This window comes from Saccopteryx bilineata, chromosome 4 (assembly GCF_036850765.1).
Source record: "Saccopteryx bilineata isolate mSacBil1 chromosome 4, mSacBil1_pri_phased_curated, whole genome shotgun sequence".
Lineage (NCBI taxonomy): Eukaryota > Metazoa > Chordata > Mammalia > Chiroptera > Emballonuridae > Saccopteryx > Saccopteryx bilineata.
Window position 1 is genome coordinate 72,154,842 of NC_089493.1, and position 27,852 is coordinate 72,182,693.

Below are 27,852 nucleotides of genomic sequence, written 5' to 3' on the forward strand. Positions count from 1 at the left end.
TATAAAGATTAGTGATTTCCAGTCAATCCAGAGATCTTCTTCCTACTAAAGAGAAAAGTGAATTGAATAGTGTATGGTGACTTTAGACTTTATACCTACCAAGTACCAATACTCAGGTTCTATTATAAAATTAGGCAACTTGGAAAAAAACCAATGGTAGAGACGTTTTTCCTCTTTCTTTTTTAAATTAATCATATTATTATGACCTTGAAAACGTTCTAAAAGAGCAAAGAAGTTGGCATGCGAGGGATGGGCTCTTCTAAAAGTCCATTATCATTGGTTTTCCAGATATTAATGAATGTGTCTTGAACAGTCTACTGTGTGACAATGGACAATGTAGAAACACTCCTGGAAGTTTTGTCTGTACCTGCCCCAAGGGATTTATATACAAACCTGATCTGAAAACCTGTGAAGGTAAGCTACATTTTGTTATTATACTTTGTGCTTTGTTGTCTTTTGGAATGCCACTAGAAAACCATGGAAGTAGAGTTGTTTCTATTTTAGACAATTAGGTCACTTTAGTTGAGCTTCTGTGGCCCTAAATGGCACTTAATATGCACTTTGCAAGCTACTGGTGGTACTTATGTGCAACTGGCATAATATTTGCCATTTAGATAGTGTTTAAGTGCCAGTTAATAGCATTCATTTGCATTTGCCTGCAATTGGCATTTGATTAGTTATCATTTAATAGAGAAAACATTACATATATGCTATTTGAATGAATTATTCAGAAATCACATTTACTCTAGATATTCTGAATAAAAATATTCATTCAGGTACCAGATTCTGTACTATAGAGATGGGCTTAATTACTATTTTTGGTATTCTAGCTAATGTAGGGAAAAAAAAACTATTTAGGCCAGCCTTACTATCTAATAAAAAATATGTGACAGCAATTGAGGCCGAAGTTTAAATATTAATTCATGCCCAAGACTAGTTTTTAGCAGTAATGTAGACCTTTTTTGTTTCAGACATTGATGAATGTGAATCCAGTCCTTGCATTAACGGGGTCTGCAAAAACAACCAAGGCTCCTTTATTTGTGAATGTTCTTCTGAAAGCACTTTGGATCCAACAAAAACCATCTGCATAGGTATTTGTCTTTCTGAGAATGATTCTCCTGTGTTTATTGATGCTGCTGTATTTGAGTATCTATTAAATATTATTACCCACCCCCACCCATCACAGAAACCATCAAGGGCACTTGCTGGCAGACTGTCATTGACGGGCGGTGTGAGATCAACATCAACGGAGCCACCTTGAAGTCCCAGTGCTGTTCCTCCCTTGGTGCTGCCTGGGGAAGCCCCTGTACCCTGTGCCAAGTCGGTAAGAGAAACAGCTGCTGTGGCTCCTGGCTCCATCCTTTGCTTACAGAGGGGAAACCTAGTACTTTGTACATTTGGGCTCACATGAGGATTTTAGAAGATTTAATTCTGATGACCCCAATGAAACATAATACAGAATAGGAAATTAAAAGAAGTTTAGAAGACAATAATTTTAGGTAATTTGGCAAGTAATTGTTTTCTGTCACTGCAGTGTAATGTAGTTAGCTGGGGTTGCTTTCCTGGATCAACAATTCCTGTTGGGTCTCTGGGGAACCTCATGATGAGGGTTCCTGAGCTTTTTATAGGTGCAGATTGTCTTCCTGATTAACATAAAGGAACCAGTACTTACGATTAAACTTCGGAATCTTTTGCAAAGCTTTAGGTTTGAGAGGCTAGGCTTGCTGATGGTTTTGTTGACTCGATGTTTGGATATATTATATAAATGTGTGAATTCATATAGTGTGCACGCTGCAGGGCATGGGAGCTTCAAGTTCTAGGCTTTGTTTCTTATATTCATATTCCAGTAATCCTATAGTGTGATTCCTATTTTAGGGCTAATAGCAAGAGAGAAAGCTAGTCCATTTCCTTTTTGGTCATCAACTTAGCATGGACATTAGGGTACCCTTGGGTCATTTTGGGTATCTTCAGAGGAATTGAATTTTATTTAAGGAGACATTTCATTATTACTCTTTTTCACTTATGCAATCCCGGTAACACTTTGTTATCTCAGACTTATTCATAGCAAGAAAATCTAATTCACGTTCCAGGCCCTCTTTCGTGTTTCTTATACTAGGTCATAACTAAAAAGTCTGTATGTTGTTAACTCAAATTTGTTTTTGTTTATTTGTGTGCTTATTTTTACAGATCCCATATGTGGTAAAGGCTATTCAAGAATTAAAGGAACACAGTGTGAAGGTATTTATGATTATTTATAAACCATACATTCTGTGTGCTTGATGAATGCTTGTGTTAATATAGACAGGATAAAGATATCATGTAACCTCACAGTGAGAAATGGGCAGCAGAGAAACAACATAGTGAGAACTGTGGATCGTGACAGACGTTGATGTCACAAGCACATATCATATATGCAATTGCCAGTTTTAAACCAGATGTGCTATGGCCGGACACAGGGTGCCGGAAAATGTTTTAAGCTGACCAGGCCTTGAATTGACTGCACTTTCGCAATGCTATATATATCAAGATGATAAAACGGGAGTTTTTAGTGAGGCTGTAACTTTTACCTTTTTCTTGGTTTGTCCTGTTTTTATGTTTGTTTGTTTATTTCATAGTCAAGGATGATTTAGAAGGATGCTCTCTGCTGCATGATTTTTGAAAGTCTACTTGGTTAATGTCCGGTTTGCTGTGATTCTTTCTCATGGAGTCCCAGATAGACATAGGTCAGGGTGACTAACACAACCTGACATGACACAGCAGCTGAAAAATTTTAAAAACAGCAATTAGTCCCATATGTGGGATGAAATGAAGTTTTTTCCCCTGCTAAAATAAAGAGGAACACTGTAACCCCCACCCAAGGGCTTGCTTTCCAAATGATGACTGAATTCTTTGGCCTTTCTTTGGTCCAGACCCACTGTTAATAACTTATCTGACCTCAGCAGCACATTTTGGTATACAAGTGTCCAGAACAAAAAAAGAAAAAAAAAATACCAAAAAGGTAAATTTTTCCATTCCTATTTATCTCTCTTACAAGGAAAGATTTGGAACGTTTTTTTTTTCAACATCCTTGGTTTGGAAATTTTTTCTTCTAAATAGAGACAGTGTGTGTGAATTTCTTAACTAATGCTCTACTTTTTTGGCATTGGCAAGTAAGTGCCTTTCTTTGGATTAATTTGATGGTGAATATTTTTCCAAATGAAGTGCAGAGAACATACTGCTCTGCATTAAGCAAATGGGACGGACGGGCACATTTGAGAAAGACTGAGCGAGTGATCGGTGGATGAATGTGAGCATTTGACTTTCCCGGCTTAACCTGGGACCTCTGTGGTTTGGACAAAGCAGTCTGAGACCACTGCTGAGTCAGAACTAGTAACACACTTCTGAGGACTTCTTAGCCCTTCTGGAGGGGGAATCATTTTGCTACCCCCACAGATTTCTCCATAGCATTTTTTTTTTCTGTACTTACGTTCAAGCTCTTAATTCTTTGCTAGTTTCTGTCCCTCTACTTACTTCCAAACATCTGGTCTCATAAAGCTAATTATATGGCTCCTGGGAGCCTTACCTGATATGGCCACGGTTCCCAGAGCTGTCCCCAAGATCTTGCACCGGCTCCCTGTCTCTTCAACTCAAAAAATGACTCCCTGAGATCAATGGAGAAACTCTTATCTTTAGTAGTAGGTGAGCTCTGTTGCTATTTAGACATCTAAATTCTACATAAACTATTTGGAGGTAGACTTCTTTGTTTAGGAGGAATCGGCATTTAATGAGAAGCTTCTTCCTTGTTCTTTAGTTGAAAGATACTTTAATGTTTAATTTAGATAACTTTTGTGAAGTTATCAGATTCGTATGGCCTTTTCTGTTATGAGAATAGTTGTGACTCCAGGAATGGAATAAGTAGAATGATGTTACACAGGTATATATTAACTTCGTGCTTTCTTTTTTCTTTATAGATATCGATGAATGTGAAGTGTTCCCAGGAGTATGCAAAAATGGCTTATGTGTTAACTCTAAGGGATCATTTAAGTGTCAGTGTCCCAATGGAATGACTCTGGATGCCACAGGGAGAATCTGCTTGGGTAAATACTGAGCTCATTACTTTTCTAATTATCATTTCTTAATGATGATTAAAACTTCAGTTAACAAGATAAGGCTGAATATTTGGTTCCAAGTACAGACAAATACATCCCAAATACAGTGTTTTCATTAAGATCTATGGTGGTTTCCTGGCAAAAGAGCCTTCCTAACTTAAGCTCTTTGTTCATTCTTTATAAAAAGAGTAGAGAACATGTTAGTGAAGAGAGACTTTAGTCCTTAATTGATATGTAATGAGTCCTTAAATCACTACCCTCATAATGATTATTCTAGAGCTCTTAAAGCCATCCCCCATATGTTGTGGGCTATAGGATATGAGGTGAATGGTGCAGAGGACAATTTCCATTGAAAACTGTAACCTGTACTGCTAAGCATTCCTACTGTAGGCCAGAAGGAAAGTCCCGTGTGTGTTAGGAATGAAGAATGCCACAGTCCTGAATAGTGAACCTGAGGGAGCCCAGGGCTGTTGTCACTTTCAGTCACAGTGGGAATCTCCATGTCAGGTGCTAGAGCCCAGAGGCAGTGATGTGGAAGAGACTGGACACAGAACCCAGAGTTCTTAGAAAGCTGCCCTGTAGACTTGTAGTGATGTTAGGTTCGAGATCCCATCATCATTCTGTGGTGTTGAGCAGACTTACTCTGATGTCACTACTATGGCTGCTGACTGCTAGGAAAATGTGTCTGGGATCACTGGTTTCTGGGTCCATGACTATGGAAATGGTGTTCAGCCCCGCTGTGTATCTGAAACCTTATTAGTCTCAGTGCAGGACCACTGTAAGTGGTTAAAAGAGTGGTATGCAGCTAAGGGACTTGGAACATTTACAAATTAAAACAAACAAACCTTTACATATAAAACTTTTATGGTTTATAATGTAAGCAATATGGAAAAATTGGAAATCAAAGGCTAGAGTCTTTGTGTGACTCTGGATTTTAGTTAGTTCCATTTTCCGTCTTAGCTTCTTTGTTTAGGAGGAATCAGCATTTAATGAGAAGCTTCTTCCTTGTTCTTTAGTTGAAAGATACTTTAATGTTTAATTTAGAAATTATTTAAAAAGTATCCATCTTAAGAAAGGCAACCTGCATGTAAAGTTGCCCAGAAGTGTTCTAACATTAAAGGAAGCCTGGGCACATAGGTGAATGGCTAGGAACCACCTTGTAAAGGAGAAAGGGAGAGAATATCATCCCTTTTGTTTTAATTACACATTATAATTTTCAAATGCATAATCTCATTTGAGCTTCACAGTACCCCTCTTGAGAGATAGGTGGATCATATTATAGATGTAGAAATGCAGGCGTAGGGTTAAAAATTGTTAAAGACAAGCAGACTTCTTAGTCACAGATTAAGACCAAATTCTAGTCTTCTGACCTCTGGTCTGCTACTCTTTGTACTCTTCCTCATAATCCCATGAATTTGGGGCTGGAGCTCCACACACCCACATGTATCCAGAAGAGTGTGCACATAAGTATACGTGGAAGTGAAAGAAGTGCTTAGGAGGGGAGTGGATGGCTTTTCTTGGCTGTTTTCCCTCTTTAATTTTAAATAGGGTATTTCTCATTTTGGAGTTTGCCATTCCACCTCTCCAAAATGAAGTGGGTCTAAAGAAAAAGGGCTGGAGCTAGCTCTGAGGATCCCTAGGAATAAAGAATGTATTTTGCCTTTAGCTAGAGATGAGATATTAAACATCATGGGGCATGTGTTGGTAACAGGCATGTCCATGACAGTATCTTCCCAAAGCCTCACAGGATTTCTCAGAATAGTGCTCCTTATGTAGAACCACCAGACAATGCCTAAAGTCGGAAGGAAGGTTTCCACAAATAGTAGGTGCAACTAAATATGAGCTACCAAATAGAAGAGTTTTTTTTTTTTAGGCAGGAACACCCATTTCAAAGCCTGGGTTTCTTTTGAGGAAAAAAATAATTCTAGTCAATAAATACATAGCAAATTATTGAATGTATTGTGCTTTGCTGAGCACTGGGGCAGAGTTTGGGGCGGAGAAAGCAGAGCAGCTCTGCTCAGCCTGCCCCTGTCCTCCGGCAGATATCCGCCTGGAAACCTGCTTCCTGAGGTACGACGACGAGGAGTGCACCCTGCCCATCGCTGGCCGCCACCGCATGGACGCCTGCTGCTGCTCGGTGGGGGCGGCCTGGGGCACCGAGGAGTGCGAGGAGTGTCCTGTGAGAAACACACCCGAGTACGAGGAGCTCTGCCCCAGGGGACCCGGCTTCGCCACCAAAGAAATTACAAATGGAAAGCCTTTCTTCAAAGGTACAGTGGTTTTAGTGGCTGATGGGCTCTTCCAGGGGTCTCCAAACTTTTTACACAGGGGTCCAGTTCACTGTCCCTCAGATCATTGGAGGGCTGCCAAATACAGTGGTCCTCTCACTGACCACCAATGAAAGAGGTGCCCCTTCCAGAAGTGCAGTGGGGGCTGGATAAAGGGCCTCAGCGGCCTGCGGGCCGTAGTTTGGGGACGCCTGGAACTTTAGACCAACAGGATGCGATTTCATGAACCCAGAGTCCTATTAAAGACAATTACAACAAAGGGCAGCGGTGTGCTCATCCCTCAGTCCATCTCAGCAGGCATTCTTAGTTTTCTGAATTATCTGCCACCGGACATTCACTCTGTGATGGCGCCTCTTTTCCTACATCTCAGGATTTCCTGACATTGCTTGCCTCTCCTGTCTAGCCATTAGTAAGGTGTTCAAATAGATTTTAATACTACCCTCAGCCAAACAGAAATGAAAGGAAATGGGAAATTTTTATGTCATCTGCGAAAGCCATATGATAATGACTTTGGATCTGCTGATTTGAGCATCTGTGTCACTGCAGTCCACCTGAGTACAGACAGTGGAGGGTGAACGGCAGGCCGGACCCAGTGGCCGGGTCCACACACACAGTGAAATGCGCTCCTGTGGCAGATATACCACAGTGACACGATAGTTCAGGGTTTATTTCAGTTTATGATGATGCTGTAATCTAAAATCCATGAAAAAAAATATGAAGTTGCAGATTTAATCTAATTCCAAAATTGATTTAAGTTTTTATGCACAGTGAAACAGAACTTGTTTACTTCAGCATATGGAAAAATCATAATTGGTTACTCAGAATTCTGATTATTCAGAGAGGCTCAGCTTATGTTCCCAGTATAGAGTTTTGTGTTGGTTGCCCATTGTGTCTGGTAGTTATTATACTTCATAACGAAATCGAATGGGAAATGAATATATAAATATCATTTAACTGTCCTTATAGAAAAATGTGTAGATTTCTTTTTTTTCTACTGAGCATTTGGTCCAAGAGGTTCTGGGATTTAAAATTGTTATGTGTACAGAGACAGTTTTTAGATGGCCCTCTTGAATGTCTCTTAAGTAAATTCAAAGGAACTTGAGTGATTTGTTTTCAAAGGCTGTGGAAATCTGTTGCCACAGAAGGACTTGATGTTTTTGAGATTCATCTGCCAATTCTATCTCTCATGATGCTACTAGAAATGAACTTGTATTTCTTGAGCCTTAGGTGTTACTTTGGAAAGGCGCCTAAAAGGGGAAGCCCAGGCTATGCATTATAGCAATCACCTCCTAGAATACAAGAAACTCTTTTAATTATAGTAATAAAACTTTAAGGCTATATAATATTGATAAAATATTTTAAATAATGTACATTATTTTCAAATAATTTAAATTATTTTAAATAATTTAAATGCCATCTTCTTTGAAATTTTGATATTTTAGGTATATCCAGAAAAAGAAATAAATGAATATTTCATTTCTCTACACCAGCAATTTTCAACCAGTCTGCTGCAAGAATTTTTAAAACATATAATACCTGACTATTTAGTCAGGAGCACTGACCTCTTTTCCTTTAAGTTGTCAAATAAAAAATGACAACAGCCAACACAGCAGTAGCCATCCAGTGTGAATGAATCAAAATTATACCTATATTGTTTTCAGATGGGCAAAAATATATCTATTTTTGGTGTGCCACAGAATTTTAGTAATTAGTTTATGTGTGCCACGAGATGAAAAAGTTTGAAATCGCTGCTCTCCACGCTCAGGTGGTTGCTGTGGGGGAATATATTCTAATATTCTGTGTGCTTTAAGTATAGATACTAGCAGTTTAGACCATTCATTCAGCACACAGTTAAATAAATGTTCTGTATGTATGAGGCCATGTGGCTGGATTCTAGAAGTCCAAATAAACGTACTCTTTACTTCTCTGATGATGCTTTCTTAAATAGAAGTTTAAAAGACTAGAAATGTTTACATGGTCATAGTTCTCATAGATCGCCATGTATTCTTTAAAATGAATATTGCTGAGACCGCGTATCAAGGCCCTCTACCCTCTGGGTTTAATGCTAGAGATGCTGAGACTTGACTAGTTGCTCACAAACTCTTCGCACGTTTTATTTTCCTTTAAGATATCAATGAATGCAAGATGATTCCCAGCCTCTGCACCCACGGCAAGTGCAGAAACACCATCGGCAGCTTCAAATGCAGGTGTGACAGTGGCTTTGCTCTTGACTCTGAAGAAAGGAACTGCACAGGTCGGTGACGGGGCTTTCTGTGGAGGGGCACCCTTTAAAATTCTTCATCTTTATTTCACGAGAATTAAGCCTATCCTGATTACTCACTTGCTGCCGCTTGCTGCTTTTGTGCAGACATTGATGAGTGTCGCATATCTCCTGACCTCTGTGGCCGTGGCCAGTGTGTGAACACCCCAGGGGACTTTGAATGCAAGTGTGACGAAGGCTATGAAAGTGGATTCATGATGATGAAGAACTGCATGGGTAAGTGTGTGCCCCTGTTATCAGCACAGGGAATAAAGCATTCCAAGAAGCCTCGAGGACTCATAGGCTCTGCCCTAGCTCCTTCCTGCTCCCCTCGTGTGCTGACGCCCTGACCAGTGAGTCTGGCAGAGGGAGATTGACACGTGGAAGAAATGAGGGTGGCCTCCGACACCAGTTATGGATCTCTGAGAAGTGAGGGTAAAACTTAGAATAGACACCCCCAGGAAGAGAGAACAATTCAAACATAAGCTTACATTCAGGGTCACGTTATAGGGTGTTGGTCTGACATTTCTAGAAAAGGAGATTAGTTAAAATGGTTGCGTTAGATCAGGTGCCCTAGAAGCAAGCCTGAGATGGAGATTATTTTGCAGACGTGCTCTCCGGAGGAACCTGTAAAGAAGTGAAGGGAGGCAGGTTGGGGAAGGAGAAAAAGAGGAGCAGAGTTCAGCTGCATTTTAGCCTAACCAGATTCCACAGGTGCCTTGGAGGGTGCCTGGTAGCAGAGAACTGTCCCACCTTGAGGCAAGGAGGTCAAGATTTTTTATTTTCACTTCAGTTTAATCAGTTATCTGCTATCGGCGGGCCCCAGCATGGGAGGGAAATATAATCCCTCACCTCCCAGGTGTTTCTGAATGAAATAGACAGCGGTTCTTCAAGAAGGGAGCCCGTGAGGCATTAGCAGCCAGGACTCCCAGACACGGGGTGATGAATGCACTGGCCTTGTCGTGGGGACCTGGGCAGGACACCAGTATCTTGAAGTTGGGTCATTTCCATTTTGCAGATATCGATGAATGTCAGAGAGATCCCCTCCTGTGCCGAGGAGGCGTTTGCCTAAACACCGAGGGAAGTTACCGCTGTGAATGTCCTCCTGGCCATCAGCTGTCCCCCAACATCTCAGCATGTATAGGTAAGGAACAAGAGTTTCCCATCACTTACTTGTGGTCAGTCATCAGACCCACAGCTCTGCCAGGTCAGAAGCTGATGGCTGGATGTTTGCTATTCTTATTTTCTATACAGACATCAATGAGTGTGAACTGAGTGCGAACCTCTGTCCCAATGGCCGATGTGTGAACCTCATAGGGAAATATCAGTGTGCCTGCAACCCTGGCTATCATTCAACGCCCGACAGGCTGTTTTGTGTTGGTAAGTTCTACACAGTATGTTGCTTTATATTTTATTAGTCTCTTTCTAAAGCACTCAAACCGTGTTTTCTGAGTTCTGTTTTCATCACTAGTTACTTTTACTTAATCTTTCTTATTTCCTTGTAAGTAAAAGTCTTTTCATAGTGGCTCACGATCTCCAGATCTCACCTCCCTTGTGTGTTTAAAGAACAGTTCAGTGAGAGGTGTGAAATGTTTTAGTCCTAACAAGTATAATTTGACCCATGGAGCTTTAGTGGTGAATGGTAGGGCATGCTTCGTTTATGCCCATGCCTCACCAGGCAAATCAGCAAGTGATTGCTAATCACCTGAACTATATGAAGCATGATGCATGCTGTGAAAAAGACAAAAAGCACAGGGTGCCATCTCTGCCCTTGGGTGGTTTATATTAGCTAAAAGGTTTAAAAGAGTAATTATTGGAAAGAAGGCTGGGATATCTTGCATTGAAATAGAAGCCAGGTCTGGCAATCCTTAAAGGTGGGGTTTTGAGGACAAGCCTTTTGCTTTGTGGCTGGTCCTCTGCAAGGTTAAGTCGTGCTGGAAAGAGTGGCACAGAAAACCCTGTGGCTTTATTGTGCCCAAAGTCAAAGTGAAACTTTGTAAACACTGCCAGTTTTTGCCTGGTTTGGGGTGTACATCATGTGGAACTGCCAAGTCTCACATGGTTTCTACCCAAAGTCATAAATCAGCCCAAATTCTTCTGAAACATGGCCCAGGACAACTCAGAACTCTAACTCAGGTTCTTAAAAAGATTTAGAACTTTAGCCAATGAAACTGAATGTCAGGTTTATAACTGGATCTGTGACCCAGAGAATTTTACCCGCGTGGCCATTGACATATACGTTCTCATAGCACCTAGCATTTCTCCTACCTATTATGTAATTGGTTGTTCATCTAACTGTCCAACTGCAGTTTAGCATAATTATGAAGGTGGCTCTTGTAGCTATCTCATTCACCAGTAGATTCACATCTCTAGCACATGGTAGATGTATAATTCATATATTTTGCAGAAATCAAACAATATAGTTACTTACACTTGCCCTAGGATGTTCTTTTTCTTTTTTTAACTTTTGCTTCACTTGACCCATGCCTGGAAAATATAAACACGTGCCATGATCATAAACACAAAGAAGGGTAATATTATTTTTATTTTTTTTTCAGACATTGACGAATGCAGCATAATGAACGGTGGTTGTGAGACGTTCTGTACAAACTCTGAAGGTAGCTATGAATGTAGTTGTCAGCCAGGATTTGCACTGATGCCTGACCAGAGATCGTGTACCGGTAAGTAGGTGTGAGCCTCCTGTGAAATCTCTCAATAATAGGTCGTGATGTAGAGTGGTTCAGGGTCTGAGCTTTGGAGGTAGGTAGTCTGGAGTCCAAATCTTTGTATTGTCACATATTTTATCTGTGTGCCTTTGATAAAGGACCTTAGTTAGCTTCAGATTTCTCATCTATAAAACAGAGTTCAGGTTGCCTGTGTGGAAGAGTATGTACAGCACTCAGTATAGTACCTGGCACATGCTCAGTAAGTGGTATATAAAATGCAGTAGTTTCCCCATTGATCAGAACTGTGAAGAATCTGATCTCTTGGCTTATGTCAGTGCTCTTCAGGGGGCGTCGCCTGGACCAGCAGCATCAGCCTCATCTGAGAATGTGTTAGAAATGGAAAGTCTTGGGCCCTGCCCCAGAACCTCTGAATCAGAAACTCCTAGGGGTAGACCACAGTAAACTGTTTCCATAACCCTCCAAGTGGTTTGGATATGTACTGAAATTTGGGAGATGCTGGTCTAATTTATAATTCCCATTGTATCACCTTGGGCTAGAAGAGCTGTGAAGGCAGCTAGAGATGAAAAATCAGGTTGGTGATAGAGGTATTGATTTTGGCTCGAGTTAAGAAGAGAACTTAGGTTTAGAAGCCGATTGTATCTTATCTGACCTAGAAAAATCTACCTTAAAAGACTGAGATATAAATTTGACTGTAAAAATTAAATGTTGAAAATATTTTTACTAAAAAATGCACCTAAGTAGATATGCTTATTAACCAGTTTTCACTTCAGAATATCAACAAAACTGACTTTATGCATTTAAATTTGGTGAGAAAAATAAGATTTATAATAATTTTTGAATAATAAATTCACATTAGAGATAGAATTGCTAATTAAATTAATGGACTTTTAAGTGGATGTGGGCCTTGCCCTAGAACAGTTTGTGTGAATCTTGAAAATGGTTCTCTCCTTTTTTCACCTGGAATATCCTGATGGGGTATTTGATGTAAAGCTTTATTTGAATTTGAGAACTATTTATCTTATGCAAATAGGCTGAGTTCATTCAACTTGCGGTCAGTTAACTTTTGTCGCTGAATTAAGAGAACCGGTATCAACAACATGCCATTGTTGGTTTTATTCTCTGCAGATATTGATGAGTGTGAAGATAACCCCAATATCTGTGATGGTGGTCAGTGTACCAACATTCCTGGAGAGTACAGGTGCTTGTGTTATGATGGATTCATGGCATCTGAAGACATGAAGACTTGTGTAGGTAAGCAAAGAAAACAGAATTTTTCATTTTCTCTGGTTATTCACAAGGACTGGTAAATTATAGAAAGATCAGTTTGGATATTTTGGAGTATAGTACTAACGTTCTAAAACTAGCATTTCAAAGAGCAACTTTGTTGTGACTGCGATATGATGCTCTTGTCAGATATGCGGAGTGAGTTACCGCTGGTCAAGTCCAGATAGTTATTTTTATCTCTATGCATTACTATCTCTATGCAATTCTATCTGGTCAAGTCCAGATAGAATTATTTTTGTCTTTGCATTATTTCTGTCTCCTTAGCCTTCCTTTTGCTGTCACTAGAGTTTAGGCTTTTCAAATGTTCAACTAGAGGCAAACAAAATTTATTTCTAATAAAATGCAATAAACTCTATAATTGATTGTGTTTGATTTAGTTTCTGTTCCTATGAATTCAAATTTGTTAAAATTTACTTATGCAATACCTTATCTGCTTTTAATCCCATTCCATATATTTATTTATTTAAATATGTATTTTAATTTCAGACATTATAATTTTTATCTCTACAAGTTTGACTGACTTAGATCTTTTTTCATACTTCTGTTTCTGTTTAATATATTCAATCATTCCTCTAGCTTTGTGAATATATGGAATACACTTATAATAACTGTTCTAATATCCTGGTGTACTGATTCTATCATTTGTGTCAGTTCTGATTCATTTCAGTAAATTGACTTTACTCTTCATTGTGAGTCATTTTTTCCTGCTTCATGGAGTGCCTGGTAATTTTTGATTGAATGCCAGACATTATAAATTATGACTTACTAGGTGCTAGATATTTTTGGATTCCTAGAAATACTCTTGAGCTTTATTCTGTAAACCAGTTAAGTTATTTGGAAACAGATTGATCCTTTCAAAGTCTTGCTTTTACATTTATAAGCAGCAGTTAGTTAGTCTTGGGCTAATTTTGCTCCATTACTGAGGGAAAGACCCTTCTAGACACTCTACCCAAACGCCTGTGAATTACAGGGTTTTCCAAACTGACTGATAGAAAAGGCACAATTTCAGGCATTCTGTGAATTCTGAGGCTTGTTCCCTCTAATTTTTGTGGATGGCACTTCCCCAGCTTCTAGTAGTTTCCTTATATGAATCCACCAATCATTACTCACGTCTGAATTCTTGACTGGGACTTTGCAGATTTCTGAAGCTTTCTCTCTGTGCAACTCCCATCTGTCCTTTGCTCTGCCCTGTGACCTCTAGTAACCTGGGCCTTTCAGGACTTCCGGTTTCTTCCCTTCAACTCAGGAACACTTCCTGGTTCCATCTGTCATCCCTTTCCTATCATATAGCCTCCTACATAGTCATCTGGGGCTTCGTGTAACTCATCTAGTTTATTTTCTTTCTCTCAGAATTGCTGTCTTTTGTTGCCTATGTTGTCCTTTTGTTGTTGCTTCAAGTGGGGAAGCAAATTCTGTGCCTAACACTTTATCTTGGCTGGAAGCAAGAATTTATAATTGAAAATATTTAAATTGTATGACATTTATTCCTTTGGAAGAACCTTAACGAATATTTCTAAAGTCCCAGAAATTAAAATGAGTGTCATAAAAACAATAAATAATTTTTATTTTGGGAAAGAAGTGAAGTTTGTAACTACCTGCACTAAGACTATTAGTTTATGTATCCTTTCTTTTAAAACCTGGAAACTAAATTGTTGACATCATGCAAACTGAATTAAAATTTTCATCTTGTAACAGAATATGCTGTTTTGAAAAGTTTTCTAGACTGTCACATAAACAAGCACTGTATTTAGCCCAGATTCAGTCAGTTTATTTGATTACTTGTCCTTCTGCTTATGGCCCAGATAAAATGCCAATGTGCATGGTTAGCTTGCAATGCAGAAAGTGAATTGAGCTCCACAAATATGAGGTATCTTTTTTTGAGTGAAAATATTTCACCCTTTCTGATTTATTTATTACAGTTGTGTTATCTCAGGGGAAAAGTATTCACTGATATCAAATAACTGGTTATCTGTACTAATGATATCTATGCTTTACAGATGTTAATGAATGTGACCTGAATCCAAATATCTGTCTAAGTGGAACCTGTGAAAATACTAAAGGCTCATTTATCTGCCACTGTGATATGGGATATTCAGGGAAAAAAGGAAAAACTGGCTGCACAGGTATGTAAATGAGACAATAAAACATTAAGTAGTTAAGAGACTGCTACCATAGTTATAGATTAATACAAGTTTTAGAACTGTTAACATTATAAAACTTTTTGTATAACATTTTTTCATTAACTCAACTTCATTGAAATTTGTCATACTTTAGATTGGATTTAAGCTGAGCTTTTTTTCTTTACTTGTGAAACAAGGCATATTGTATAAATTACCACTATAACTAACACTACAAGTATCACATTTCTATGAGGTTAAAAAATCATATTTTAAATCAAAGTAGTTAACATGTAATTACCAAACATTCATATCCCGTTACAGTCATGTGCCACATAATGATGTTTGGGTCGGCAGACTACATATAGGACACTGGTTTCATAAGGTTAGAATGGAGCTGAAAAATTCTTATCACCTAGTAATGTTTTCGTTGTGATAACATCATCGCTCAATGTTTTTGCGGTGATGCTGATGTGAACAATCCTACTGCACTGTCATGTGAAAGGACAGCACATAAAATTGCCCCAGTAGGCTGTACCATCTAGGTTTGTGTAAATGCACTTCATTGTTTGCACAATGACAGAATTGCTTACCTGTGCATTTCTCAGAATAGATCCCGCCATTAAGGGGCTCATGATTGTATTAAAGCAAGCCTTTCCCAATAACCTCCATTGCCAACACTTTATTTAAGGTCTTATAACTTTTTAAAGAAGTACATTTCACAGTTTATATACCGTATTTCCCCATGTATAAGACACCCCCATGTATAAGATGCACCTTAATTTTGGGGCCCAAAATTTGAAAAAAAATATATTACATAAAGTTATTGAACTCAAGTTTTATTCATCATAAAATTAATACAATTCCTCATCTGCATGAAAAAATGGGAAATGTAAATAAGAAAAATTTATAACCACTGTATAAGATGCACCTGCTTTTTAGACCCTAAATTTTTCGAAAAAGGTGTGTCTTATACATGGGAAAATATGGTATTCCATCTATTCTCATCAGTCTTCTAGTTCCCTAAACTAGTGTGCTTTTGATGTATTACCTTGCATTAGTCCAAATAAGTCTTTATTCCTGAGACTTAACAAATCTTATGTAGGGATAAGTAAGCCGCTTGTAATGTTGTCTAATACCGTTAGCATAATGATAGCAATAAGAAAATCTTTTCATAGTATTTCTAGATTATTCTATTAAATAGCAAATAAAATAATTTACTTTCTGTGAGTAATATTGTTTTGAAATGTTTAGTTGGTATTTTCAAACTTGAGGCAGTGATATGAAGTATGTGAAATAATAAAGAGAGTTTCACTGTAATTATAGTAATATAACAGATTATGGCATATAACATAATTTAACACATAATAGAGACCATAGTGAGCTTGAATTGGGTAACTGCATAATTTCTTTACAAATAACAGATTTTAACTTCAAAAACCATTTGGCAAGTTCCTGTGACTTAACAGGAACTTGAACATTAAAATGAACATTAAAATTTTTTCAGATTGGCAATGTGGTCAGTGTACAGATCTTTTTCTAAATTATATCAACATTTTTTTCAAGAAAACCCCCAAATATATTATTTTAAACAGTCCAATAATACTAAGTTTTAAAGTTATAGATATACAGAATAACACCAATAATATTACTATTGGTTTAAAAATGACAGATTCTAGCCAGATTATAAAAATAAGCATGGAGCTGGAACACTTTCATCCTCACTATATCACTCTCCAGATGAAGCGTAACTAGGGGTTCATTCTAATGGCACAGTGTTTAAAATCTCAACCCCTCATGTGGTCTCTGGGGTACATATGATGCTTAGCTTGCTATATCAATGATTCAAGCTTTGTTTTAGCTTCCAGGATAAATATAGATCTTGGGGGATAAGGGGCGGTCATCTGGAAAAATAAAGGGAAAGGTAAGACATTAGTTCCATATTGCACTTTACTTAATAGACGCCAATACCAATGTTTTTGACTCAGTCGAACTCACTGAAATTTGCCCAGGTGATAGGATGTTTAAAAAAGAAGTTAATCTAATGGGATAGTCTTCAGTTATAAGAAAAAGAGATCTCTAGAATTTTATTTTCAAATCACAACTAAAAGAGGGCCTGTGCAGTAGCCAGTTATTTTAAGCCTTTTACCAGGAAGAAAGCTTAAATTTTCATGTGACATTAATTTTAGTTTAGGTACGTGAGATATGATGTATAGGATGCCCTTGGCACAGTGCTTGATATTCAGTAGCTGGTTAACAAATAGTAGCTACTCTTGTTATATTAAAATGAGATACAGACACAGTGTCTAGAAGCCATTTAATTGAAGACATCACCTCTAGTCTAGCAAATTTTTATATTACTCTTAACTGACACATGCTTGAAATCAGTTTAAAGAAAGAAAATCTTACTCTGCCTATTAAAAGGTTTGTTTTAGAAGGCTGGGCTGCACCGATACTAAGACTGCTGAGGAGAGCTGTATACCTCACATTAAATGAGATGATACCAGTTTTACTTTAGATACAGCAATCTTTCAGGAAATTATGTGAACAGAAACACAGCTTTGATGTCCAAGAAATACTCTCTTTTTTCCCCAAGAACCAACATCCCCCCACTTTTAAATGAAAGCCGAAAATGATTTTTAATTTTGTAAAACCCAGACAGCACTGTAGGGAGAAGACCTCAATGACACGGCCCTTTGGTATTCTAGTAGCGAGGCGCATGGGATAGCCTCCGGTAAAGCGGTGGAACTCTGGGTTTTATTCCTTGTTCTTCCACTGGTTCATTGAAGAAATCGCCGAATGGTCTGTGGGGACGCAAGTGTTCCCCGGGGGGAAGCACCCTGAAGTGACGTATGGAAGGATGGGGTGCATTAGGGAGGAAGGAAAAAGAGGTCCTCTGTAAATACTGTTATTAACATCCAAGGGTATCACATTTGATTGAAAATGGCTTACACAAACAGGAGCTGGCAGCACGTCTGGTGTACTTAAAAACAAGGCTCTTTTAGCCTGCTTTTAGTTTAAAATTAGTGTCACTCACAGCTTAAAATGCCAGCAGGTTACCTTGGTGACAGCCATGTTAAAGGCAAATGTTTGTAATGTCCCAGGCAACTAATATAAATACAGATATGTATCTTGCCTAATGGGATAAGGAAGCCTACACAACAAATAACAGTGAAGAACAGACCTGAAACTCTGTGTTGGTGACACACAAAATAAATATCCTACATTTGTTTCTATACATGTATCATATGTCTAATATGATATATACATACATACATATATACACATTTATGTTATACATGTGAACATATACATATATATGTTATACATGTATAACATATAACGTGTGTGTGTGTGTGTGTGTGTGTGTGTGTGTATATATATATATATATATATATATATATATATGGCCTGTAAAGGAATTATAAAAATAGGTATGCTATTTAATAGGGAGGAACTTTGTTTCACGAGAACTGAAAAAATGTCCTCTTGGTCCCAGTACAGCTTTGTCTAAACATTTCAGCTCCCTTGTCATTACTGATTGTTTCCATTTTAACAAATAAACATGTTTTTCCCCCCAATCACTTTAGCAGTGTTCAGATCCACCCACTGACTTACATTCCCAACCTACACAGATGTTAAGGGTTTCTTTTTTCTCCTTAAACTCTGTCCAAATCATGGATTGCGGGGAATGTTCGATTTAATGGAGGGAGAAAGTACATTTGTTTGACATCTAGAACACAGCTCTCTGTCCTTGGCTTAAGCTCCAAGCTGGATGACAATTGTTCTGTGGCCCATGTGCAAGGTTTCCTCTGCTCATTTCGCCTAATTGTAATTAGAAAACCAGCTGAAAGAAGAAAAACTAGGTTGCAGTTGGGTGACATCCTCGGTGGGTCCTGGCTTTCACAAGCTAATGTGTATGACCCTCCCACTCCCTCAGGTGCTCACTCAATCAGTTGGTAAGGAGTACCATTAAAATCAGAGCTGTTTTGAGTAAAATAATAAGATTTCTTAGTAATTTTATTTCTCAAGCTGTGTGATTCTTTTCACTTGAGAAATGGTGAAAATGGTCTCAGTCCACAGGAGAGAATTATATACTTCAAAACCACGAGCACCCAGTGAGAATTTGTACCCATTTCCTGCCAGCTTCTTATCACTGCGAATTGTCCTGCGCTGGCCGTCAGCCTGTGAAAACGCTTGGGTGTTCAGTTAAATAGTCTTGGCCCAAATTTGGATCCAAATGAAGAAATCCAAATAGCCTTCACGTTCAGCCTCTCCATTCACTCGAATGTCCTCTTTTCCAAGGCCTGATCCAGGAGGTCCATAGGGTGCCAGCTCTGCTGGGTTAGGTCCATGTCACTGCTATCTCAGTGATGGGAATGTGGGTGTTTGTGGGGGTGACACAGCCTCTGCCTGTATGACCGTCAGAGAAGGCCGGAGCAGCTCAGAGCACAGCCCTTACTCGCATGTCAGTGCAATACACCCAGAGCCCACGCCTGGGGTCTGCTCAGACCCCACCCTTGCCCTTCAAGGGAGCCCTGCAAATAGGACTGGTAAGTGTGTGAAAGAGCTTTGGTCGGGTTCCGGAAGTTGCAATGTCAGCCCTAAATTTGAATTTCTTTGCTTTTCTTGGCTTGTGCTTATTCTTAATCTTAAAAAGGAATTTTCTGTCTGAAACAAACTTGTGGGGGAAAGAGAACATTTGTACAGAAAGAGATGTTCTTGGCAAGCGTGTGCTATGTTTCCTTCACATTATTGAAGACCAGAGTGTGTGAATGCAGCATTTTTGTTTGCTTGTTTTCCTTATGGCTCAGTTTCCCCTTCTGTTTGTTTTTATGATGAAGTGCAGTCGTAGGCTCAAGTCTGCCATGGAACCAATTAATGGATAATAGTGGGCACATGCATGCACACACACACACGCACATGCAGAAACTTTTTATTCAGAGATGCCTTCATGCTTTATGACCAACTCTTTTTAATTCACTTGTCACATACTGAGAGTGTAAGGCATTGAGATGATGACTTACACAAACACTCACAGAACGGGGGATTGAATTACCCCTGAGGTACTTTTTCCTAGTATCCTAAAGCCTGTGATACACGACCTCTTTTTTTTTTAAAGATTTTATTTATTCATTTGAGAGAGGAGAGGAGAGAGAGAGAGAGAGAGAAGGGAGAGGAACAGGAAGCATCAACTCCCATATGTGCCTTGACCGGGTAAGCCCAGGGTTTTGAACCAGCGACCTCAGCGTTCCAGGTCGATGCTTTATCCACTGCGCCACCACAGGTCAGGCGATACACGGGCTCTTGATAAATTCTTCTCACCCTGAAAAAGTATGGTAAAATTGCAAAATATTTTCTTGAATTAGAAATTTATATTAACACATTAGTGATAAAAAAGAAAAGGAGGGGGACTCTCCTTTTAAAATAAATTGTAATTAATTGCAACACTAAATATGGAAGGTAAAAAAAAATCCATATAAAAATAAGGGTAACTTTGGTCATTAGAAAACTGGAAAGAAAAAGATAACAGAATTACTAGATTGATAGACTGTGATAATTGCTGAAAATGATACTTAAAAGAAAAGATTAGCCCTGGCCGGTTGGCTCAGCGGTAGAGCATCGGCCTAGCGTGCGGAGGACCCGGGTTCGATTCCCGGCCAGGGCACACAGGAGAAGCGCCCATTTGCTTCTCCACCCCTCCGCCGCGCTTTCCTCTCTGTCTCTCTCTTCCCCTCCCGCAGCCAAGGCTCCATTGGAGCAAAGATGGCCCGGGCGCTGGGGATGGCTCTGTGGCCTCTGCCCCAGGCGCTAGAGTGGCTCTGGTCGCAACATGGCGACACCCAGGATGGGCAGAGCATCGCCCCCTGGTGGGCAGAGCGTCGCCCCTGGTGGGCGTGCCGGGTGGATCCCGGTCGGGCGCATGCGGGAGTCTGTCTGACTGTCTCTCCCCGTTTCCAGCTTCAGAAAAATGAAAAAAAAAAAAAAAAAAAAAGATTAGTGAATGTTTCTGTCAGTCTGTGAAACTCACCAAGATTTTGAAAACTCCATAAATTCTGGACCTAGAATAAGGTCCTGATGTAACTAAGGAAATCAGCCGGATGTAGGCAGCTGTGGCCTACGGGGAAGAATACTATGCAGTGAACAGGAAAGTGAGTTACTGGTGGTCTGGGCTCTGCCCCTCCCTGACTTTGGGGCCCTTGAAGTCTCCATGCCTTTTGGGACCCCTGTATCCTCCTCCTCTGAGAAACTGAGGATGAGGAAAGTAAAATTCTAAATTCTTTCCACTTAGGAAATTCCTTGATTTCATAACATCTGGAACCTTCAATGCCTAGGCAATTGAAGCTCAGTATTTCTTCCTAATTCAGAAATTATGACAAATAAAAGAGGGAAATTAAAATGACTCCACAAAAGTGCTAGTTTGCATCATTAACCCTAAGGGGAGTGATTATCTGAGGAAGAGAGAAGTGCTCATGGCCCTGCTTGGGAGCCCAGTAGGTCAGACTTACTTTCTTGAATTCCCATGCCTACTTACCACTGTTATACCTGGGCTGGCGTTCCCCTCATTTCCCTGGAATGTGCCATGCTCAATTATTCACTTGGTTAAAGCTCCCAGACACAAGTCTAAAGCTGCCCGGTATGTGCCTCCCTTGACCCGCCTTAATAACTCAATAGGTTCATGTGGCTGCCAAGGCTACATTAAAATTCACCCATACAATACATGGTGACTGTAAGAACACTTTTTCAGGCATGTTTTCATTTTATGATTATTAGTGATATTGCAAAATATTTTTGTAGGAAAATGTTATTTTATTTTGTGTTTGTTCTGGAAGTTACAAAGAAGCCAAAGATCCTAGGACCATTTCAGAGCTTCAGATGAAATATTTGGCAAACAGCAGGTTTCCAAACATTTTTAAATCGTTTAATTGGGCTCCTTAAGTAAACAAAAGGGTAAACATAAGTTGCTCGCCCAGTTTCTTTTTCATGCCGCTATTCAAGCAATCACATCACTCCACATTCTTGCAATATTTTATATGCCAAAATTATCCTTCTTGACCTAAGTTTTGTGTTAGACATTGGTTTTCCTATACAGTCATAATATTCATACTTACGAGTTCTTGTTCTTAGTTAATAAAAAAAGTTGATTATGAGATTAAGTACCTGGCTTATTATCTAATGGATTGGTTTTAGGAAATAAGATGATGATACCAATTCCAATTCTGATCACTAACTAGATGTCATAATTCAACTAAATGCTGACACCATTTTCAGGTAGAGAGTGTCAGATTCCACAAGTTAAGGGCTTAGTCCCACAGGACTGTTCCCGTTTCAGATTCCAACTGCAAGTCGAGGTTTGTCACCTGTGCATGCTTCTGACAGATTGGCTATAAATCAGAGGTTTCCTCGGCCTCTTCCTTGGGTTTGATTAGTTTTCAAGAGCAGCTCACAGAACTCAGAAAACCAGTTTACTCACTAGATTACCAGCTTAATATAAAAGGATATAATTGAGGAACATCCTGATAGAAGAGATGCTTAGGGTAAGAGATAGGGAAGGAATGTAGGACCTTATGAAGGAGTGTGCTGTCCCAGAGAGCACACTCTGGTTGAGTCTCCCTGTGTCCCTTAACCTGAAAGCTCTTCAAATCCTGTTTTATTTTGTTGTTTTGTGTTTATTCAGTGAGAGGAGGGGAGGCAGAGAAAGACTCCCGCATGCACCCCGACTAGGATCCACATGGCAAGCCAACTAAGAGGTGATGCTCTGCCTATCTGAGTAGTTGCTCAGTTGCTCAGCAACTAAGCTCTTCTTAGTGCCTGAGGTGGAGGCCATGGAGCCATCATCAGTGCCCAGGGTCAACTTGCTCCAGATGAGCCATGGCTGCAGGAGGGGGAGATGGAGAGAGAGAAAGATGGAGAAGCAGATGGATGCTTCTCTTGTGTGCCCTGATCAGAAATCAAACCTGGGACATCCACATGCTGGGCTGATGTTCTACCACTGAGCAACAGGCCAGAGACTGAAACCTGTTCTTTTGGTATTTTATGGGGACACATCATTACATAGGCACGAGTGATCAAATCATTGCCCTTCCATTGATTCAGCTTCCTACCCCTCTCCCCATACCTTGTCCTGAGGTCAGGGGCCTGGGACTGAAAGGCCTAACCACAAGGATGGTTCTCCTCACAACCAGCCTCATGCTTAGGTAAGGTCCAAAAGTAACCTCATTAACATAATAAAAGACACCTTCCTTGTTCACTTCATCTAAATCCCAAGGTTTTAGCAGCTCTGTGCCAAAGACCAAATATATATACATAGATGTGTATGTGTGTGTGTGTCTGTATAGATATATGTATATATATGCATATATATAAAATATATATAATAAATTATAATTTCACAGAAAACAAAACACATTTTACTTTTTACCTTTTTTTTTATTATAACACTTTTATATTATAGAATCTGTCTTGGCTAAATTTTTAAATGAAATTTTGGAGAATGGAGAATGTTCAAGGATTTGGAGTCTTTCAGTAACATGACCCTAATCTGGTACTCCTTTTACAGATAAATCTCCATTGGATTGATTTGAGTTTTACATGAACTATGCAAGAAGGCTTGGGTCTCCAATGTGCTAGGACTCCAAGAAGCTAGAAAAAAGAAGGTTCACACACTGCCTAAGGACAATTCTCTGAAAATGCTTAAATAAGCAATACCTAAAGTAAAACTTTCATAAGAATAAATCATTAAATAATACATATTTTACATTTAAAAACTAAATAAATTTAATACATAGAATATGAGCAAGAAAGTTGTCTAATATGCCAACAACCTTGTATTTCTTTGTCTTTTTGTTGACTTAATAAAAATATTGGGTACAGAAATGTGTGAGCATCAGTGTTAATACCATAGAACATTAGGCAACTCACTTTTTAAGACCATCAACTGGAGAAAGGTTCCTTTTGTTTTGTTGCAACTAGACATTCACATAAAAGAATGGAAAATACTTAGAGTTAATAATGGCAAGGATTATCATATTGTTCTTTCTTTTTAAATTGAAATTTAAACCTGTTCATTATATGTGGATACTAACCCAGTCGGTCTTATAGTGTGGGAAATGAAATGTGAAAGTGAGTCCACTTTTGATGGTGCTACATTGTTACCCTACGTTAGCATCCATGCTAAACTTCTTTTAAATTGCTGCTTATTTTTTCAGACATCAACGAATGTGAAATCGGAGCACACAACTGCGACAGACATGCTGTTTGTACCAACACGGCGGGAAGCTTCAAATGTAGCTGCAGCCCCGGCTGGATCGGAGATGGCATCAAGTGCACGGGTGTGTTGGAAAATAATCGTGCTTCTCATGAGCTGCAGAGATTATATATATGAAAATGTGAATTTGTGTATTACTGATGTTAAATGACATACTTTCTGTTTGTAACGGTGTGATCTGTTTCCACAAGATCTGGATGAATGCTCTAATGGGACCCACATGTGCAGCCAACATGCGGACTGCAAGAATACCATGGGCTCCTACCGCTGTCTCTGTAAGGAAGGCTACACAGGCGATGGCTTCACCTGCACAGGTGAGTTTGCATTGGAAACAACTGTGTAAAGAGCAGTCGGAGAAGCAAGGGGTTGTTCCATGTTTTTTGGACCCTCAATTTTTTTCTGAAGACTGGGTCAGTTATGGACAACCTTGCCATAAAAGATTAGCTCTTTGAAACTATATCCTTGTGGAATGGAAATTTGGAGCTAGGTTAATCAGGGAAACCTCAGAGGCTAATTATATATGTATATAGTTATTAGTATTATATATCTTTCACTGTATGTAATATCATCAATTTAAAACAAGTCACACTTCCTCTTATAGCCCTTAGCGTTTTTGTTTCTATGTCTGTTTCTCACTGGTGACTTGAGAGCAAGCCTGCTGTAGGAAGCTACAGAAGGAAAAGGGATTAGCTGTTCTGGATCATGTCAACAAAGTATACCTTTTTCTCCCACTGGCCGTGATTATTAGCATCCCCCATTGGCATAAGCAGGAATTCATTCACTTCCAGTTTTACACTATATCAATGACCTTTTTTTTCAGTTATAATTAATAGTCATGGAATTAACATGAACTCTTTCATATATTTGCTTACATATTTTCATATATTTGCATATATTCTTTCTGTGTAAATACAGGGATGGGCAAAAGTAGGTTAATAATAAATTATAGAGTAATTAATAAATAATAATACAAGAATAAACTTTCGCATACTTACAACTATAAACTGACTTTTGCCCACCCCTGTGTGGTACACACACTCACATGAACATATATACACAGATAATGCTTTTTATGTTAGGGCTTTGGTATGAAATAAGATACTGGGATCCATTTCTTATTGGCCATTAGGTAGCATGGCTGCACATGACTTGAAGCATTAATTTATCTTGAGCACTTAGCTCGTAAGAATTTATTTAAACACAAAAGAGTCTAAGGCCCAGTAAGCGATTTACCTGTTTATTTTTTTTAATTCACTGAAAGCTTGAAAGCTTTATCATACTTGAAATTATTTTTGCCTAACCCAGTAAAGTTTTGTCATCATAAACTTTTTAGGCATGTATGGTTCTTGCATTTGATATTTAATGCCCATGATTATGAATAAAACTCAGTAGAACTCAACAGAAATTTTTAGTATCCTCTGTAGTTGTTCTAGTTCTTTTTCTGCCCCTCTGAGCTGAGCCTGAACTTTGAGCAATAGGCATGTGAGTTCCTGTCATGGATGTGTCCTCATGGGGATAACTCTGCTTGAAAAAGCCTTAGTTTGAATGATCTTTTTAACTTACTCATTTTATATTATTAGTGATCATTTAGCATCTGGACACCATGTTCACCGAATATTCAATATTAGCATTCAAAAAGAGAAGAAATGAGTAGATGTGTTGAGCAGAAAGTAGGACCAAACACCACTCCACTCAGGAAGCTGACAATTATAAAAATTATTGGACCCGGGGAATGGGAAAACTCCTAACTGAGAAAGAGTAACTTGTGTTTCTTTCTGGCTGTAGATCTTGATGAGTGCTCTGAGAATCTGAATTTGTGTGGCAATGGCCAGTGCCTAAATGCTCCAGGAGGATACCGCTGTGAGTGCGACATGGGCTTTGTGCCCAGTGCTGACGGGAAAGCCTGTGAAGGTAACTGATGGGAAAGCCGCTGGGGGCCCTGCAGGTCTGATGAGAGCAGGTTATTTAAACCTTCCTGGTTCTGCTTCAACCTTGTCAACTCAGTCTGCAAGAGGACTAGGTCTCCCGCCAGATCATTTCTCTCTGTGTAGAGAAAACCTTCTCTGGCCTTAAGCTGAACATCCAACCTGGGCCAGGTGGGCTGCAAGAGTATACCTTGTTGGTCAGAAACTAGAGACATCAACTGTGGTTAATTCAATCAATGCCATTTATTTATCCTCATTGTCAGGGGAAAGAACCCAAAGTGCTGGTCCCCTTATAATGTTCCACTGAAGGATTCTCTTTAGATATGGAAATACAGTTTTGAGTCTCTGTTATGGTTTGGTTTCTAGAAATAAAGGTTTTCACATAACAGCAGAGTGGTCTTTCCCATATATAGAATAATGTCCTGGGTTCACATGTCTCACAGGTCTCTAAGTATCTTTTGCAAATCCATCCAGTAGGAGACCCTTTGGGATAATGCCATATATCATGATGTCTCTCAGTGCAAGACTCTGTCTTTCTGATAAGTCAGACAGGAAGAGTCCTGGGAGCCTGTTGACCAAGGGTGGACCCCACCAGGAGTCACAAGATTCTTCTCTTTGCCCACACTTGTAAAATTTAAGCACATTATTCCTCATTGAGAAGAATTAGTGGCTATAGTGAACTCAAAAGATTTCAGTAGAAATAAACAAATGATAACAACTGACAGCAGAAATTGAAGCAAGACGCTTATTAATCTCTTAACTAATAGTTGTTGCTTGTTAATAGGACATTAACTCAAAATCAATCTTTAGCTATGACATGTATACTAATTCCCTCATAGAGTTCTATAAATACTTTTCTTTGTTATGGAATCATTGGGTGTTCTTTATACAGTTTATATTAAATATGCAAAGTTTGATATAAAATTTCTCTTAGTCAAGAAGAAACCAGATTACGCTCTTGATCATGAGCCTAATGCCTTGTTTACTCTTGTTACTGGGAACATCCAAGGAAAACGGGTGCTGTGCCACCTCCGGTAACACAAATAGTTGCACTGAAAGTGTTGCTTCTCTTAATGCTACAAGGGAAGGTTTTGTTTGTTTGTTTGTTCTTAATATAAATCATTGCTGGCAGAGTGGCCATGTGTATTTAAAGCCAGTCTCAAGGCTGAAAATGTGCTCACGTGTCAATTACACAAGCAGAATGTTAATGGGAGGCCAGGACAGAGTCCTGGCAGAAGCATCTGCAGTTTTTAGATCTCCATCAACAATAGCAAAGGCTCACCATAGTACTAGGGATATAGAGGATTATAAAACTGAGTATTACAGATACCCCAAAGCCTTTGTGATTCTTAAAATTTTAACCCACAACAAAAACAGTAAATGTATAATAAGAAAAAAATTAGGCCACGGTGGCCTTTTGGGCTCTTACTTTTTAAAAGTGATGTGGACCTGTGTGAAACACCATACATGATATATGTAAAATGCTTAGCCTGTTACTTGACCTGTAAATGGGGGCTGAGAAGTTCTCACCTAAGAGACATCCCTATGCATAGCAAATCATCTATAAGTCTACAGGAGAAGTGCCTAGAGTGATGTCTGATAGTCATCATTTTCCTAATAACATTAGTTATTTAATCACATTAGGCAATTTCTTTAGCAAAAGATTAATTTCTCCTCTTTTTTTTTTACTCCTTTCCAAGATATTGATGAGTGCTCCCTTCCGAACATCTGTGTTTTTGGAACTTGCCACAACCTTCCTGGCCTGTTCCGTTGTGAGTGTGAGAGAGGCTATGAACTGGACAGAAGTGGTGGGAACTGCACAGGTAAGATGTCCATTTGCATTGAAATTTGCTCCCAGGGGTCCCAGGGCTGCTGGGGACCTGCTGGGATTCCACAAGGATATTCACAGAGCCACAAACAAAAAGCTGGAATGAA

The 27,852-nt window shown here is 39.1% G+C and overlaps 1 protein-coding gene across 1 annotated transcript in view; it reads left to right on the forward strand.

Moving 5' to 3' along the window:
- The window catches only part of FBN1 (fibrillin 1), a 252,149-nt gene that overhangs the window by 163,757 nt on the left and 60,540 nt on the right, over positions 1-27,852 (forward strand). Inside the window, exons 20-36 of the mRNA XM_066276475.1 lie at positions 289-414; positions 972-1,091; positions 1,187-1,324; positions 2,188-2,238; positions 3,951-4,076; positions 6,131-6,358; positions 8,505-8,630; positions 8,745-8,873; positions 9,655-9,780; positions 9,891-10,016; positions 11,195-11,317; positions 12,449-12,574; positions 14,605-14,730; positions 23,934-24,056; positions 24,184-24,306; positions 25,778-25,903; positions 27,618-27,740. Coding sequence (XP_066132572.1) covers positions 289-414; positions 972-1,091; positions 1,187-1,324; positions 2,188-2,238; positions 3,951-4,076; positions 6,131-6,358; positions 8,505-8,630; positions 8,745-8,873; positions 9,655-9,780; positions 9,891-10,016; positions 11,195-11,317; positions 12,449-12,574; positions 14,605-14,730; positions 23,934-24,056; positions 24,184-24,306; positions 25,778-25,903; positions 27,618-27,740 — 2,166 coding nt within the window. The remainder of the gene's footprint in view (positions 1-288; positions 415-971; positions 1,092-1,186; positions 1,325-2,187; positions 2,239-3,950; positions 4,077-6,130; positions 6,359-8,504; positions 8,631-8,744; positions 8,874-9,654; positions 9,781-9,890; positions 10,017-11,194; positions 11,318-12,448; positions 12,575-14,604; positions 14,731-23,933; positions 24,057-24,183; positions 24,307-25,777; positions 25,904-27,617; positions 27,741-27,852) is intronic.